The 12837-nt window shown below is 44.6% G+C and overlaps 1 protein-coding gene across 2 annotated transcripts; it reads right to left on the bottom strand.

The window, feature by feature from the left end:
* Positions 1 to 3265: 3265 nt before the first annotated feature.
* TMEM254 (transmembrane protein 254) lies at positions 3266 to 11937 on the bottom strand. Of its 2 annotated transcripts, none has more exons than XM_025850630.2 (4): positions 11751 to 11937; positions 10258 to 10361; positions 10013 to 10072; positions 3266 to 5271 (listed from the first exon to the last, which is right to left on the bottom strand). In XM_025850630.2, the coding sequence occupies exons 1-4, from the start codon at positions 11838 to 11840 to the stop codon at positions 5151 to 5153; spliced, it is 375 nt and encodes a 124-aa protein (XP_025706415.1). In that variant the 5' UTR covers positions 11841 to 11937; the 3' UTR covers positions 3266 to 5150. The 2 variants fall into 2 exon arrangements, with proteins under 2 accessions (XP_025706415.1, XP_025706414.1); XM_025850629.2 differs by lacking the exon at positions 11751 to 11937 and adding an exon at positions 11352 to 11511.
* Between the last annotated feature and the right edge of the window lie 900 nt (positions 11938 to 12837).

Below are 12837 nucleotides of genomic sequence, written 5' to 3'. Positions count from 1 at the left end.
AGTATATTTCCCCTTAAGAAGGCAACTATTTTAACTTAATGTCATGACCAGTGAACTTACCCCACTGCTCCCAGCCCACGCCGCTCACACACACAGAACCTGCCTGCGTTTTGGCGAGATTGCACGTGATTGCACGTGATCCATGCGCGTGGTCAAGTTTGAGCAGCACAGGACGCATTGCTGGCGATTAGCAACCTTCCAGTAAAACTGTTATTTAGTATGTTACAGTTTTACAATTGCTTTATCTAGATTATTTCATTTAAATTTACCATACTATTGTCATCCCAGGCACAGTGTAAAATTATTCTTACTCTTTTTTAATCATGAAACTGAGATCCACAAACGTGACAAACTTGCCTAAAATCTTGTGGCTAGAGCCAGGTTAAATGCCACACTTCAATCTCATCGAGTAGTGTAATACTTTTAAATTGTTACTAGTTTGCTGACTGTATCATTGATGTACATGGTGATCTAGGTAATGATTGTGCATTATTCTCGCATGTATCAGAGAAAAAGTAAAATGAACAAACCAAGCGGGGCATTTCGTAGTTATTCCTGCCTAGGAAGATTTTTTAAAGCGAATTATGTGTAGTGTAGACATGACTAGTCTTGTGGGGGTGGTTCCTACATGCCTGAGGTTTAGGGAATGCTTCTCTATATTATAGATGCCAATACTCTCATCTGTGGTAATGTCAAGATATCGATTTTAGTGGCAATTTTTATGAACGAATTTCTGTTTACTAGGAACATCTCGTGCCACAGCTTGGCACAAAGAAAAAGTGAAAGTTCTTTTGTTAGCTAGAAGCTAGATCTGAGCAGTGGGAAAAACGCCCTGAAGCAGAATCCCAATCCTTGAAGGGGAATGATAGAGACTAGAGCCGGAGGCAGGGACGGTGATTTAAAAAATGCTACACATTGTAAGCCTGGGAGCTCATCATCCTGACCCGTGGCTTCCAAGACCTTGGGCCTGATACATCAAGAGTGACACGTGCCCAACATGAGCTCTCCTCTTCCATCTCTGCCCCGGGGTAACCCCTAGACTTACTGTAATTCATTTGCATTGCAGATACAGCCCCCTCCATGGAGAAGGGCTGCCCTGACTATTCTGGGACCAAGCTTGCAGGGTCAAAAACTTCCCCTCCCAACCTGTGCGAGGAGTTTCGCAAAGGTTTGGAAGCAGCCTCCTTTAGAGACCACCGCGCTGTACCTCACAGCTCTTCCCAGCCCAGAAAGACCCAATAATATCCAATTCCAAAACAACCACTCCGAGAAACCTGTCTCCTCTCCCACTAATAAACTGCTCGGTGATTGCTCCTTTCCTGCTGTCTTTATTGGAGCACGGAGCCCCACATAAATCTTTTCATGGGGAATCCAAGGACCGAGACCTCCATTCACACCTATGATGCAGACTCGCCCACCCTTGACACTGTCATAAACATTTCCCTGAACAGTATCAGGGTGCCAAAGGCATCTTCCCTAATCCACCTTCGTGATTCACTGCAAACAAAAAAGAGACAATCGATATACTCAACCCTATTAAAAAAGTTTAGGAGCCGTCTTAAAATGTTTATAGAAATTACAAATATGGGGGACAACAGCTGGGTGGCTTGGTCACTTACACGTCTGCCTTCGGCTCAGGTCATGACCCCAGGGTCCTGGGATCCCTTATCGGGCTCCCTGCTCAGCGGGGAGCCTGCTTCTCCCTCTCTCTCTGCCGCTTACCCCTGCTTGTGCATTCTTGCTAACAAATAAATTTAAGAAAAAATTACATGTACAGTATTTTGAATACGATTTTCAAGTATCCACTGTGGAATCAGGATAGATCTCTTCTTCAGAGAGAAATGTGAAATAATTATAGTCTCTCACTGTCCAACACTATGATAAAGAGAGAACAGTTGATTCCCAATTTGATGTGGATAAGCAGTCTTGCAGCGAGAGGTCTCACACCTTTACAAATATATTACTCAGCCGCCCTACTAGCATCTTTTTTCCTGTGCCAATAAGGTAATGGGATAAATGATATTTATGCTAACTGAAGAGCTTTGATTAACAAGGCTCCAGGAAGGGCCCAGGCAAAAATAAAAATGTGACTGCACTGTGTTCTCGAATCTCAACGGCAGGTTCTCCAACTTTTTTTTTGTTTTCAGATCCTCCATGTAAATACGTAGGGCTCTCAAAACAAGTTGTTTTGCTCAAGAACCTCTTTACATCTGGAACATGACCTCTTAAGCCCAAGCCTTGTTTTAAAACCATGGCTTAAGGGCGCCTGGGTGGCTCGGTTGGTTGGGCGACTGCCTTCGGCTCAGGTCATGATCCTGGAGTCCCGGGATCGAGTCCCGCATCGGGCTCCCTGCTCAGCAGAGAGTCTGCTTCTCCCTCTCGTGCTCTCTATCTCTCATTCTCTCTCTCTCTCAAATAAATAAATAAAATCTTAAAAAAAAAAAAAGATTAAAAAAAAAAAAAAACCATGGCTTAAAAAACACGTTTAGATGTGGATTGCATGGGGTCCTGAACAGGCAGGATGTTGACGAGGAAACACTGCACACTGGCCCGTCACTGCTGAAGTGCTGAGGTCATTAGTTGTGGGTTTTTCCATGAGTCCTTTTTTATTCTTCCAAACTATATGTGCTTCTGACATCTTCAGGGTAGGGGCAGGAGGTAAGAAAACAGTTTAGTTTGTCTGGCTTCCACGGTTGCTTCCGAGAGAGAGCCTTCTGGCTTTTTCTCATCTCAACTCAACAAGGATGTTTCTCCCACGTCACCATTACAGCTTCAACACGAAGACAATGTCTCCATTTCTCTGTTCTTTTTTGCTTCACAGTCTTAACTTCTACGCTCCTGGGCTGTGGAGGACGGGAGAAACACAAGATCCCGTTGGAGTCTGGCCTCTGTGTGATGTGAGGTCACTTCACCTCGATGGGATGCAGCAGTTTATGGGGCTATAAAATGACCCTCACCATTTGCTCATTAAGATCCTTTTTTGTTGGAAGTCATGATAATATTCCAAGTAAGATGACAGGATTTTATACTTTTGGCATTTAAAATACTCCTTTCACTTGCTGCATTCACTGTATCAGATGCTGAATGAAATATAAATGAAAACAAAAGGAGGACAAATTCTACAATGAAAGGAGACACTCATGTCCACCCATGACTCAGTGTGCATGGAGTGAGGTGGGCTCTGGGCAGCTCTATAAGCATAACGAGGGGCAATATGCCCTACAATTAGGGCATTCTACATTATCAATGAAAAAAGCCTTGATACTTGTTTTTGATTTTTAAATATTTTATTTATTTATTTAGTTGACAGAGAGAGACAGCAAGAGAGGGAACACAAGCAGGGGGAGTGGGAGAGGGAGAAGCAAGCCTCCCGTGGAGTAGGGAGCCCGATGCAGGGCTCGATCCCAGAACCCTGAGATCATGACCTGAGCTGAAGGCAGACGCTTAACGACTGAGCCACCCAGGTGCCCCAAAAGCCTTGACATTTGAACTGTTCAAAACAGTTCTATCTACTTGGAAAAAAGTGGAATCAAATGTGTGACAATATAACAAAATGGACATACAAAAAAGCATTTGAACAGAGAAGACAATTCACAGCATTTATTCAAGTTAATTCATTCATTCAGTAATCTGCCATATCGTTGCTGTCATTACTATTTCTCTTTCCAGAGGACCATGCTTTTAAAAAATCTGTGTTGGATTTCCATGATGCTTAACTCGATGATTAAAAATTTTTTTCTCTACTAAAAGCCAACCCCTTCATGACAAAAGAAAACAGGAAAAACTGAGATATAGTTGTAGAAAGTCATCTCCACCAGAAACAATTCATAGTCCATAATCTTTCAGGGTTGTACTTTTACTTGGGGTCTCTTTTGGGGGCAAAGGGGCTGTCTCTCATAAATGTTTGCTTAAAATAGAGAACGTGCCCTACTCTATCATAGAAGGAAAATAAGGTCTAGTCCCTAGAGAACTAGGGACTGCCTAGGTGGTCCTCCAAGAAAGGAACCCTAATGGCTCCTAGGTGACAGTCATTCTGCCAAGGTCAGTGACCCTCCTGCCCTGACCAGTCACTAGTAAAAAGGTTTAGTCAGGTGAATGGGAGAGGTAGTCACTAGCTTCCAGTTAGAATCTCTAGCTCAGGAACGTCTGTGCTTAAGTAAGCTGGAGCTGGAGGGAGATGTTACAGAGTCTGGAGAAAATGACTAAGAATAGGCAAGTGTGAAAAAGACACAAGTTTCCTACCAGGGGACCCACAGAAAGGGGATAGCACCAGTCAAGGGCAGTTCTGTGCTTTTCTTTGAGAATATACTGAATGGGTTCTGCAGTTTTCAGATAACAACTGGAATGATACTGAACAAATGACAAGTTAATTCAGTTTCGGTCTGTGGTTCAGAAAACACTGACAGAACACCTGTGTGCAAGGCAATGACTCAGGTGCTGGAAAAAAAAAATCAAGCTAAGATGTGGTCCTGACCAGAAGGAGCCATCTAGCAGTGGCCATCAGACGCCTGCACAAGGATGGCTTCTGGCTGGGGGCTCTGTCGGGGAGGCATTCCCGATCCTCTCCCCTAGGTACTGTGTGTCCTCTGTGCCTCTAGGTCACTGCTCGGCCGGGCCCATTCCAGGCACTTGCTTATCTTCCTTTTCTTGGTGTGTGAGAAATGGAAGTTTGAGAGGATAAGATCCTGCTTCCCAGGTGCCTAGTGCATGTGGAATTGATGTGTTGGGGAAATGTCACTCTTTCTTGGTTCAGAAAGGTGGAAAAATTGGGGGAAAGGAGAGCTAAGATGCGGTGGTAAGGGTAAGGTGTCTTAGTCAGAAGGTGGGAGCAAAGTTATACCAACAAGCAGTTTTAGTACACAGCTTAAACCAGATGACACAAGGCGCACCAACATGGCCAAGGACCTCAAGCAGGTAGCTTGGAAGCTCTCAGCCAAACAGGTTAGTCTGCAGAACTGGGAAGCTTAAATCCTTTCCTACCATCTAGTCAAGCTCAACCAGAGCGTACGAAAGAGCAATGAATAACTAGAGGGTCTTAAATTTCTGGAAAATAGAAAGATCAAGTAACTCAGCATCCCCCAGCATCTCCCCCACCCCAAAACAGTGAAGTTGAATGTCAACAGTGTAAAGAAAGCTTCTGGGTATCTTCTTTAAGTTTGTTTTTGGCGTTTTGGTCTGTAAGCTATCAAGATGGAGAGAGATGCTATCCCAAAGAGATACGTTTGTAGGAACCAGAGTAGTTGAGCCCGACCATCTGTGATGCCTTTAGACCTAAAAAAAAAAAAGAAAAACTTAGCCACCAGAATTTTAATGTTATGGTTTCATAAGAGTTACTGTCTTCCACTGAAAAAACTATTCCCTCTATTTACTTTCATTAGGTTTATTTTGCCATTTTCCTCCAGCTTCTTAATTCTCATGGTTTATTTTCATCTTTGTGTGTGTGCATTTAGGACAGTACACTCTTCCCTCAGATGCAGTGTGGCTACTGCCTAGGGCACGGTATTATAAAACCATTTCTCATGAGGCTTTGAAGAGCAGACAGGGTTAAAAAGCTGCAGCACCAGGATGGCTTTAGAAGAAGTGTTTTGAAGGTAGAACAAATGTAAATCCTGGCTTGCCAAGAGCTAGCTGTGATGCTGAGCAAGTCACTCATTCTCTCAGAATCTGTTTCCTCCTCTGAAAAATAGGAATATCAGGGCGCCTGGGTGGCTCAGTCAGGTAAGTGTCTGCCTTCAGCTCAGGTCATGATCCCAGAGTCCTGGGATCGAGCCCCTCATCGGGCTCCCTGTTCAGCCAGGAGTTTGCTTCTCCCCCTCCCCGCCCCCCCTTGTACTCTCTCTCTCTAATAAATAAAAATCTAAAAAAAAGAACAGGAATATCAGTATTTATCTCAGCAAGTTTTGAGATGATTTATGAAATAACATACACAAAGTATTTAGTAAAAGGCCTGGCACATAGTAATAATAAACACCTTGTTGCAGTCATTCAAACTAAACTGCTTAAAACAAAGCTCAAAAGAAAACGACCCAACTGAAGTGAATGGCCTTGCTAGTCTCGTCTGTATATGAAGAAGTCTCATGTGGATGACTTCTAATTTAAAACAAAATTTAAAAACAATGTATGTAAAAATGATATAATTTTCCACACTAACAGAATAAAGGAGAAAAATCATATGACCATCTTGATAACTGCAGAAGCATTTGAAAAATTACAGCATCCATTCTGAATACAAGTTCTCAGCAAACTCAGAAATAGGATAGAACTTCCTTATTCTGATAAAGGAGGTCTACATGACCTAGAAAAAACGTTAGGCAAAATATTGAAAGCTTTTCCTTTTTCAGCAACAACGGAAGGGCCAAGACGTATGAGAAATTCATGTTCATGCAGTATTACTTATAATAATAAAAGTGAGGGCGCCTGGGTGGCTCAGTCGGTTAAGCGACTGCCTTCGGCTCAGGTCATGATCCTGGAGTCCCGGGATCCAGTCCCGCGTCGGGCTCCCGGCTCGGCAGGGAGTCTGCTTCTCCCTCTGCCCCTCCTCCCTCTCGTGCTCTCTATCTCTCATTCTCTCTCTCTCAAATAGATAAAATCTTTTAAAAAAAAATAATAAAAGTGAGAGACTTAGAAGTGTATCAGAGGGGGATTTGTGAAATACACTAAGGCACATCCACATAACAGAATACTACGCACCAATAAATGAATGAGGTAAAGTCATAGGTACAGACATGGAAAAACAGGCATATGTGACAACGGAAAAATGCAGAGAAGACTTTACATCTATACGTACATATACTCTGGTGGCCATGAAGTCAAACATAGAGTCCAATCTAATCTCTGGTTAAAAGGAATTCACCAATTCCTTTTTATTGCTGGACAGTGTGTTTGGAAGGCTACAAATGTACATTCACTTAAATGTATTCATTCATTCATAATTCTAAAGGAGTATTTGTTCCGATGTAGAGTGACAAGTGATAATACTACAACATGTGAGACCATAAAGAAATGATTTCAAAAGCACAATAGTAACCTAAGCTCTCTGTACCTGCTCTCCCTTCCCCCCCTTTTTTTAATTTATTTATTTGAGAGAGAGAGATAGTGAGAGAGAGCATGAGCAGCGGGGAGAGGGAGAAGCAGATTCCCCACTGAGCAGGGAGCCCGATGCGGGACTCGATCCCAGGACCCTGGCATCATGACCTGAGCTGAAGGCAGACGCTTAACCGACTGGGACACCCAAGCACCCCTCCCTCCAGCCTTCAAAGACCTGGACAGCAAGAGGTTAAATTTGAGTCCTTTGGTTTTATTTAGAGGCTCCAAATGCCACAAGAGAACAGGTATCAAATAATGGTGTTCGAGGGGTTAGACCACACACCTCCAAGCTAAGATTTCACTGTGAGGCTGAGGGACCTTGCAAAGAGGTACTAGTGCTGTGGCATTTCCTATTGTAAGTCAAGTTCAAAGAACAGCATCAACAAAACCACCTGGAGAGCTCGACCTAAGTCCCCTGGAATTTGGGGGAAAAGATTAATATCTGATTCTCAAGTTTAAAGACTCAGGTACAGCTTACCTGATGGGAAATCAAAGGTACACTGCCGCAGTGAGAACTGCATGTACTTGTGGATTTATCCCACTGGAGGGATGAGGAAGCTGTTACTGTGAGCCATCCCGATCTGCTGGAAGGCCACAGGCACAGTGGGCTTAAAAGGGACCCTGTCCCAGAGGCCCTAACTGAAGGATAGAAGAGATCTCAGTAAAAGAAAAATTCCCTCCAGGGGCGCCTCGGTGGCTCAGTTGGTTAAGCGTCTGCTTTCGGCTCAGGCCATGATCCCAGGGTCCTGGGATCGAGCCCCGCACCGGGCTCCCTGCTCAGCGGGGAGCCTGCTTCTCCCTCTCCCTCTGCCACTTCCCCTGCTTGTGCTCTCTTGCTCTCTCTGTCAAATAAAGAAACTCTTAAAATAAAAAAAAGAAAAAGAAAGAAAGAAAGAAAAAAGAAAAACTCCCCCCAGTCAGAGTTCCTGAGAGGAACCGGCCAGGGGCAGGCTGGAGGAGGCACCTGAAGGAACCATCAAAGGGACTACAGAAGGGGATCCCTAATGATGGCTGGCTTCTCAGAAGTCCACCAGGCGCCCCTGGAGAAAAAAAGCGAACACTGGGCATGCAACATCCATAGCGCCCAGCTGCCTGACCACAAGGCAGACTGTGCCCTGTTTCCCCTGATTGCTGTCCCCTCAACAGGCCATAAGCAGCTGTTGCTAGCAAACAGGAAAAGGAGGTGGCCTGAGAGAGAAGCCACCAACTATACTCCCTTCCCCACAGCAGGCTCCTGAGCCCCAGCTGGATGAGGGACTTAGGGACCAGTTTATGCTTTTAATAAACAGACTGGACTAGACTGGAGGGTATCAGATAGTGACTGGGAAACCTAGGGAAGTGCTTTGGATTTCATCCGGGGCTACGGTGGGAGGCAGACCCCAACCCACAGTTAAGAGGACCTGGAAAGGGCTTGAGAGAGGACAGGGCTGCTTTCTGCTCCTCTCCTAAAAAGGTCAGCTTGTTTCCTAAACCAGAAGATAGAGTAACATCATCTCTTTAAAGCACTTAGCAAGTGTCTGGCATAGTGTACGCTCAATAAATATTACTTTTATTATTAAAACATGGTTGTTGTTTTTTTTTTAATTACAATGTTTGAACTTTATTTGGATCCTGATTCAGAAATTCAAATATTTTAAAAAATGAAATAATTGGGGAGATTTGCACATTGACTAACATATTTGGTGATATTAAGGAATTACTGTCAATATTTACATGCGTGATAATTATTGTAGTTATGTTTATAAAAAATAATTCTTATCTTTTAGAGGCACATAATAAACTATTTATAGATGAGATAATATAATGTCTAGGATTTGTTTCAAAAGAATCCAGGAGTAGGGCAAGGAGGAGGGAAGGGGTATAGATAAAGTTTGAAATTTTCTATAATAATTTTTTTAAATTATGGAAAGCAAGGTTCATTATGAGTTTTGTTGTTGTTTGTTTGTAAAACATGGTTGTTATAAGGTATCTTGCTTTGCCCTTTTAGAAGTAATACAACAGTAATAGAGGTGATAGCTCACCTTGACCAGAAGTTAACTGCAAAGTAATTTGGCATTACTGTAACCACCTCTTCATGACACCATATTGTCTGTACATGCTTACATGAAGTACTAATGTCAAAAGAGAATCTTTCCGGGCACCTGGGTGGCTCCGTTGGTTAAGCGACTGCCTTCGGCTCAGGTCATGATCCTGGAGTCCCGGGATCGAGTCCCGCATCGGGCTCCCTGCTCAGCGGGGAGTCTGCTTCTCTCTCTGGCCCTCCCCCCTCTCATGTGCTCTCTCTCTTTCTCTTTCTCGCTCTCTCAAATAAATAAATAAAATCTTAAAAAAAAAAAAAAAAAGAGAATCTTTCCTAGGTCCCTCACACAGTATTAACCTACACTGGCACCTGCTGAGTAGGGTCGAACTGAGAGGTTTTCTAACTTGCAATGCATCCCAGAATTGTTTGTGGAGCTTGAAAAAAAGAACAGACTCCCATTTCAGAGGCCAGGCCTACTGAATCAGGTCTCTGGGTCTGGACACCAGACATGTATATTTCAAAAAGCTCCTCAGGTGATTCAGTTGTGAAACTAGGATTGAGAATCATCGGCCTATGTCAATAAATTGGCTCTTTTTCAAAATAGAAGGCAACCCCCAAATCTTTTGCTATAGGTGGAGCTATACAAAGAATTTTTTTTTTTAATGAGAAAAATCATCCAAATTAAGTAGTCAAATAACTAACTAACTAACACAAATGAAATGAATCCATTAATTAAATAGTTACCGAGTACTCCTTTGGGGCTAGGCTCAGTATTAGGTGTGGAGATTCAACTCTACCCTGAGAATGTTCTCGGCCTACAAATCCATGAATTATTTAAATGTGGCTACTCTCAACTTATATTAGATACCAAGAGAAAAACGCTAAAGCACTATTAAACACACTTACTTGCACAAAACCATGGCGTACAAGGACTCTCCCAAGTGAATCAGCCAGGCAAGCCAATACCTAAAACAAAAGTCAGCCTAGTTTAAGGTGATGGTTATCTGCTGATGAAATCTAACACAGAAACCTCAATGCCTTAATGTGAACCAGCGACACTCTTAGATATCTAAAGGCAAGTGCAGGCCTTCCAGATCTACAGTGGAACTGGAGCTGCAGGGTCCATATCCCATTTCCAGAGCCCTGCTTACCCATTGTGCAGGAGGGTATGATGATGGTCCACCAAGTACTGAGTGAAGAGGCCCAGCGGCCCGAGGCTCTGATAAGGGATACTCTGAGGCCAGAAGACAACCCACTGCAAGAGAACCAGAGGCACAGAATACCTATTAAGTCACTTAAATCAGCAAATGTTTATTTTTGAGAGAGACTATGAAACAATCCAGATTCTACAAGAAAAACGAGAGACCACAGAATCTCCGAACTAAGTCATCTGGGCTTCCATTCTCCACTTCTGTTTTCTTTTCTTTTCTTTTTTAAGATTTTATTTATTTGACACAGAGACACAGCGAGACAGGGAACACAAGCAGGGGGAGTGGGAGAGGGAGAAGCAGGCTTGAGGGCCCTGGGATCATGACCTGAGCCGAAGGCAGCCACTTAACGACTGAGCCACCCAGGCGCCCCTCCACTTCTGTTTTCTAAAAGCTATTCCAGTGGGAGATCTATGTGGAAGAAGCTACATGGTTATCAGACTCAGTGCCCAGACGGGATGACTTCTATTCTTAGTGAATTCCACCAAAAAGATTATTTTATACAGATTATTAATAAGCTTTAAGTTTCTGTGCCCTGGCTAGCTTCTTTACTGCAGAATCTATGGCTGGAGCCAAACCCCTCACTTAATTTAGAATCCTTTTTCCTTCTTTCACTTTTCCTACATCTAAAACTGGGAATGATCCACTTCACAGAGCTGGAAAATAAGTACATCAAGTTTGTGAAGTGCTAATCACATTAGCTTTTTGTAATCTGATCAACTTTCCCTTAGTCTCTATGCTGTAATCTCTGCCAGCTTAGGTTTTTCTGAGAATTCAGTGCCAAGAGGTCCAAAACTTATTGTACCATTCATACCTCAGCCAAGAGCAGTACTACCTCTCCCATTATGTCTTATGCATCTAAGATTTAAATAAAGCATAAATATCACTGCACCCTCCAAAACCAAAAGGAACGGAAGGGGCAGCACTTGCCAGCTCCATAATATTCCAATTTAAATAAGACCTCGCTACCAGGGCGCCTCTCGCCCTACGAGGGGCCGGCGGCCAAAAGAGATGCACCGCCTCGCCCCACGCCTCACCGCGAAATAGCCCAGTGCCAGGATGGTGACCAGCGAAGGTAAACATCTGGCCGGACGGAAGTAGGCGGAAGCAGCCCTCCGGGCCTCGGACTTCGTCACCACCATCTTGAAAGATCTACACACTGAGTCTTGGGATGGGGAGCCGTACCCGCCCCCGCCCCCATACCGAGAAAGCCTGGGTAACTGGTTTCTCGAGACCGTGGGCAGAGCCGAAAGGCGCAGGCAAGAGAAGTGCGCCTGCGTCTGCTTCCCGGGCCTGGTCCCCTCCCAGTGGGCTCCGGGCGCGCAGAGCCGGATTGCGCCTGCGCGACCCCTCCGGCCGGCTGACCCGGGTCCTGCGCTGGGGGGCCGGGTGCTCGCTCTCCTCGCGGGGCTGCACTCCGCTGCCGCTGCCCTTACCGTGTAATACCCAAAGGAGAGGGTGATGACGGTGAACCAGAACGGACTGCCCGTCTGGAAGTACGCATTACCGCCTGCTGCCGTCCCCATCGTGGCGGCACATCCCCGAGAACCTGAGACCCGGCTCTCCGCTGCGCGCGGGGTGGAGGCGGGACGGGGCTCGGGCGAGCGCTCCTCCCTGCTCCCGCCTCCTTCCCAGCACCCGGAAGCACCTGCGGGTTCGGGAACTCTGGCAGCGGGGCTCGCGGGGCTCTGGCCTTCTCGGCCGGGCGCATCTCACAGGGGAGACCCGCTCTGTGAGTGGCTCTTTCCCGGGCTTATGAGAACGGTGTTGGAATAGGTAGTGCTTTCCGCCTCCAATAGCCGCGAGTCCAAGAGAAGTGGTGCTCTTCCTCTTCGTTAGTGAAGATGTATGGAACCATACTGCACAGCACTTAACGAGCAGGGCCTGTGGAATAGACGACCTGGGTTTAAGTCCCCCACCTCTGCTACTCATTTTTGGCCTAAGCCTGCACCAGTCACTGTTAAACAACAAAAATTCAGCTTAGTAATTTGAAAGATGAAATTGGCTTTATTGAAGGGTTCATGAATGGGGCAGCAGCCATCTAACAAGTAGAAAGGAGCTCAGCTGAGCCGCGGAAAAGGAAAGTTTTTTTGTTTTTTGGTTGTTTCTTGTTTTGTTTTGTTTTAATAAAGGCAGAGAGAGGGCATAAAAATAGGAATTTATTAGCAAGGATTGCATAGCTTTAGGCAATGTCGCCCAGGTAAAGGGTAAGGAGTCTATCTGGGGATTACCTCCCGATGTTGACCAAGAAATTCTGGTGATTGGTTAAAGGTTACTTAAGGGGAGGGGAGTGGACAATGAAACTGCAGTTAGGTTAGGTATTAAGTCTTAATATGGGGCCTTAGTATGAGGTGTGGAGTATTTCCATACTTCTTCAGTTGACATGGGAAGGTTCTCTTTCCTCATTTTTTTACATGAGTGTGTTGGGCTATGTATTTATTTATTTATTTATACATTTGCTTTTAACTCCAGCCTGCCTTTCTTTCTTTCTTTCTTTCTTTCTTTCTTTCTTTCTTTCTTTCT

Source organism: Callorhinus ursinus, unplaced genomic scaffold (assembly GCF_003265705.2).
Source record: "Callorhinus ursinus isolate GAN/ISIS: 27379988/994484 unplaced genomic scaffold, GSC_fseal_2.0 scaffold31, whole genome shotgun sequence".
NCBI lineage: Eukaryota > Metazoa > Chordata > Mammalia > Carnivora > Otariidae > Callorhinus > Callorhinus ursinus.
This window is presented reverse-complemented; position numbering and strand designations above follow the sequence as displayed.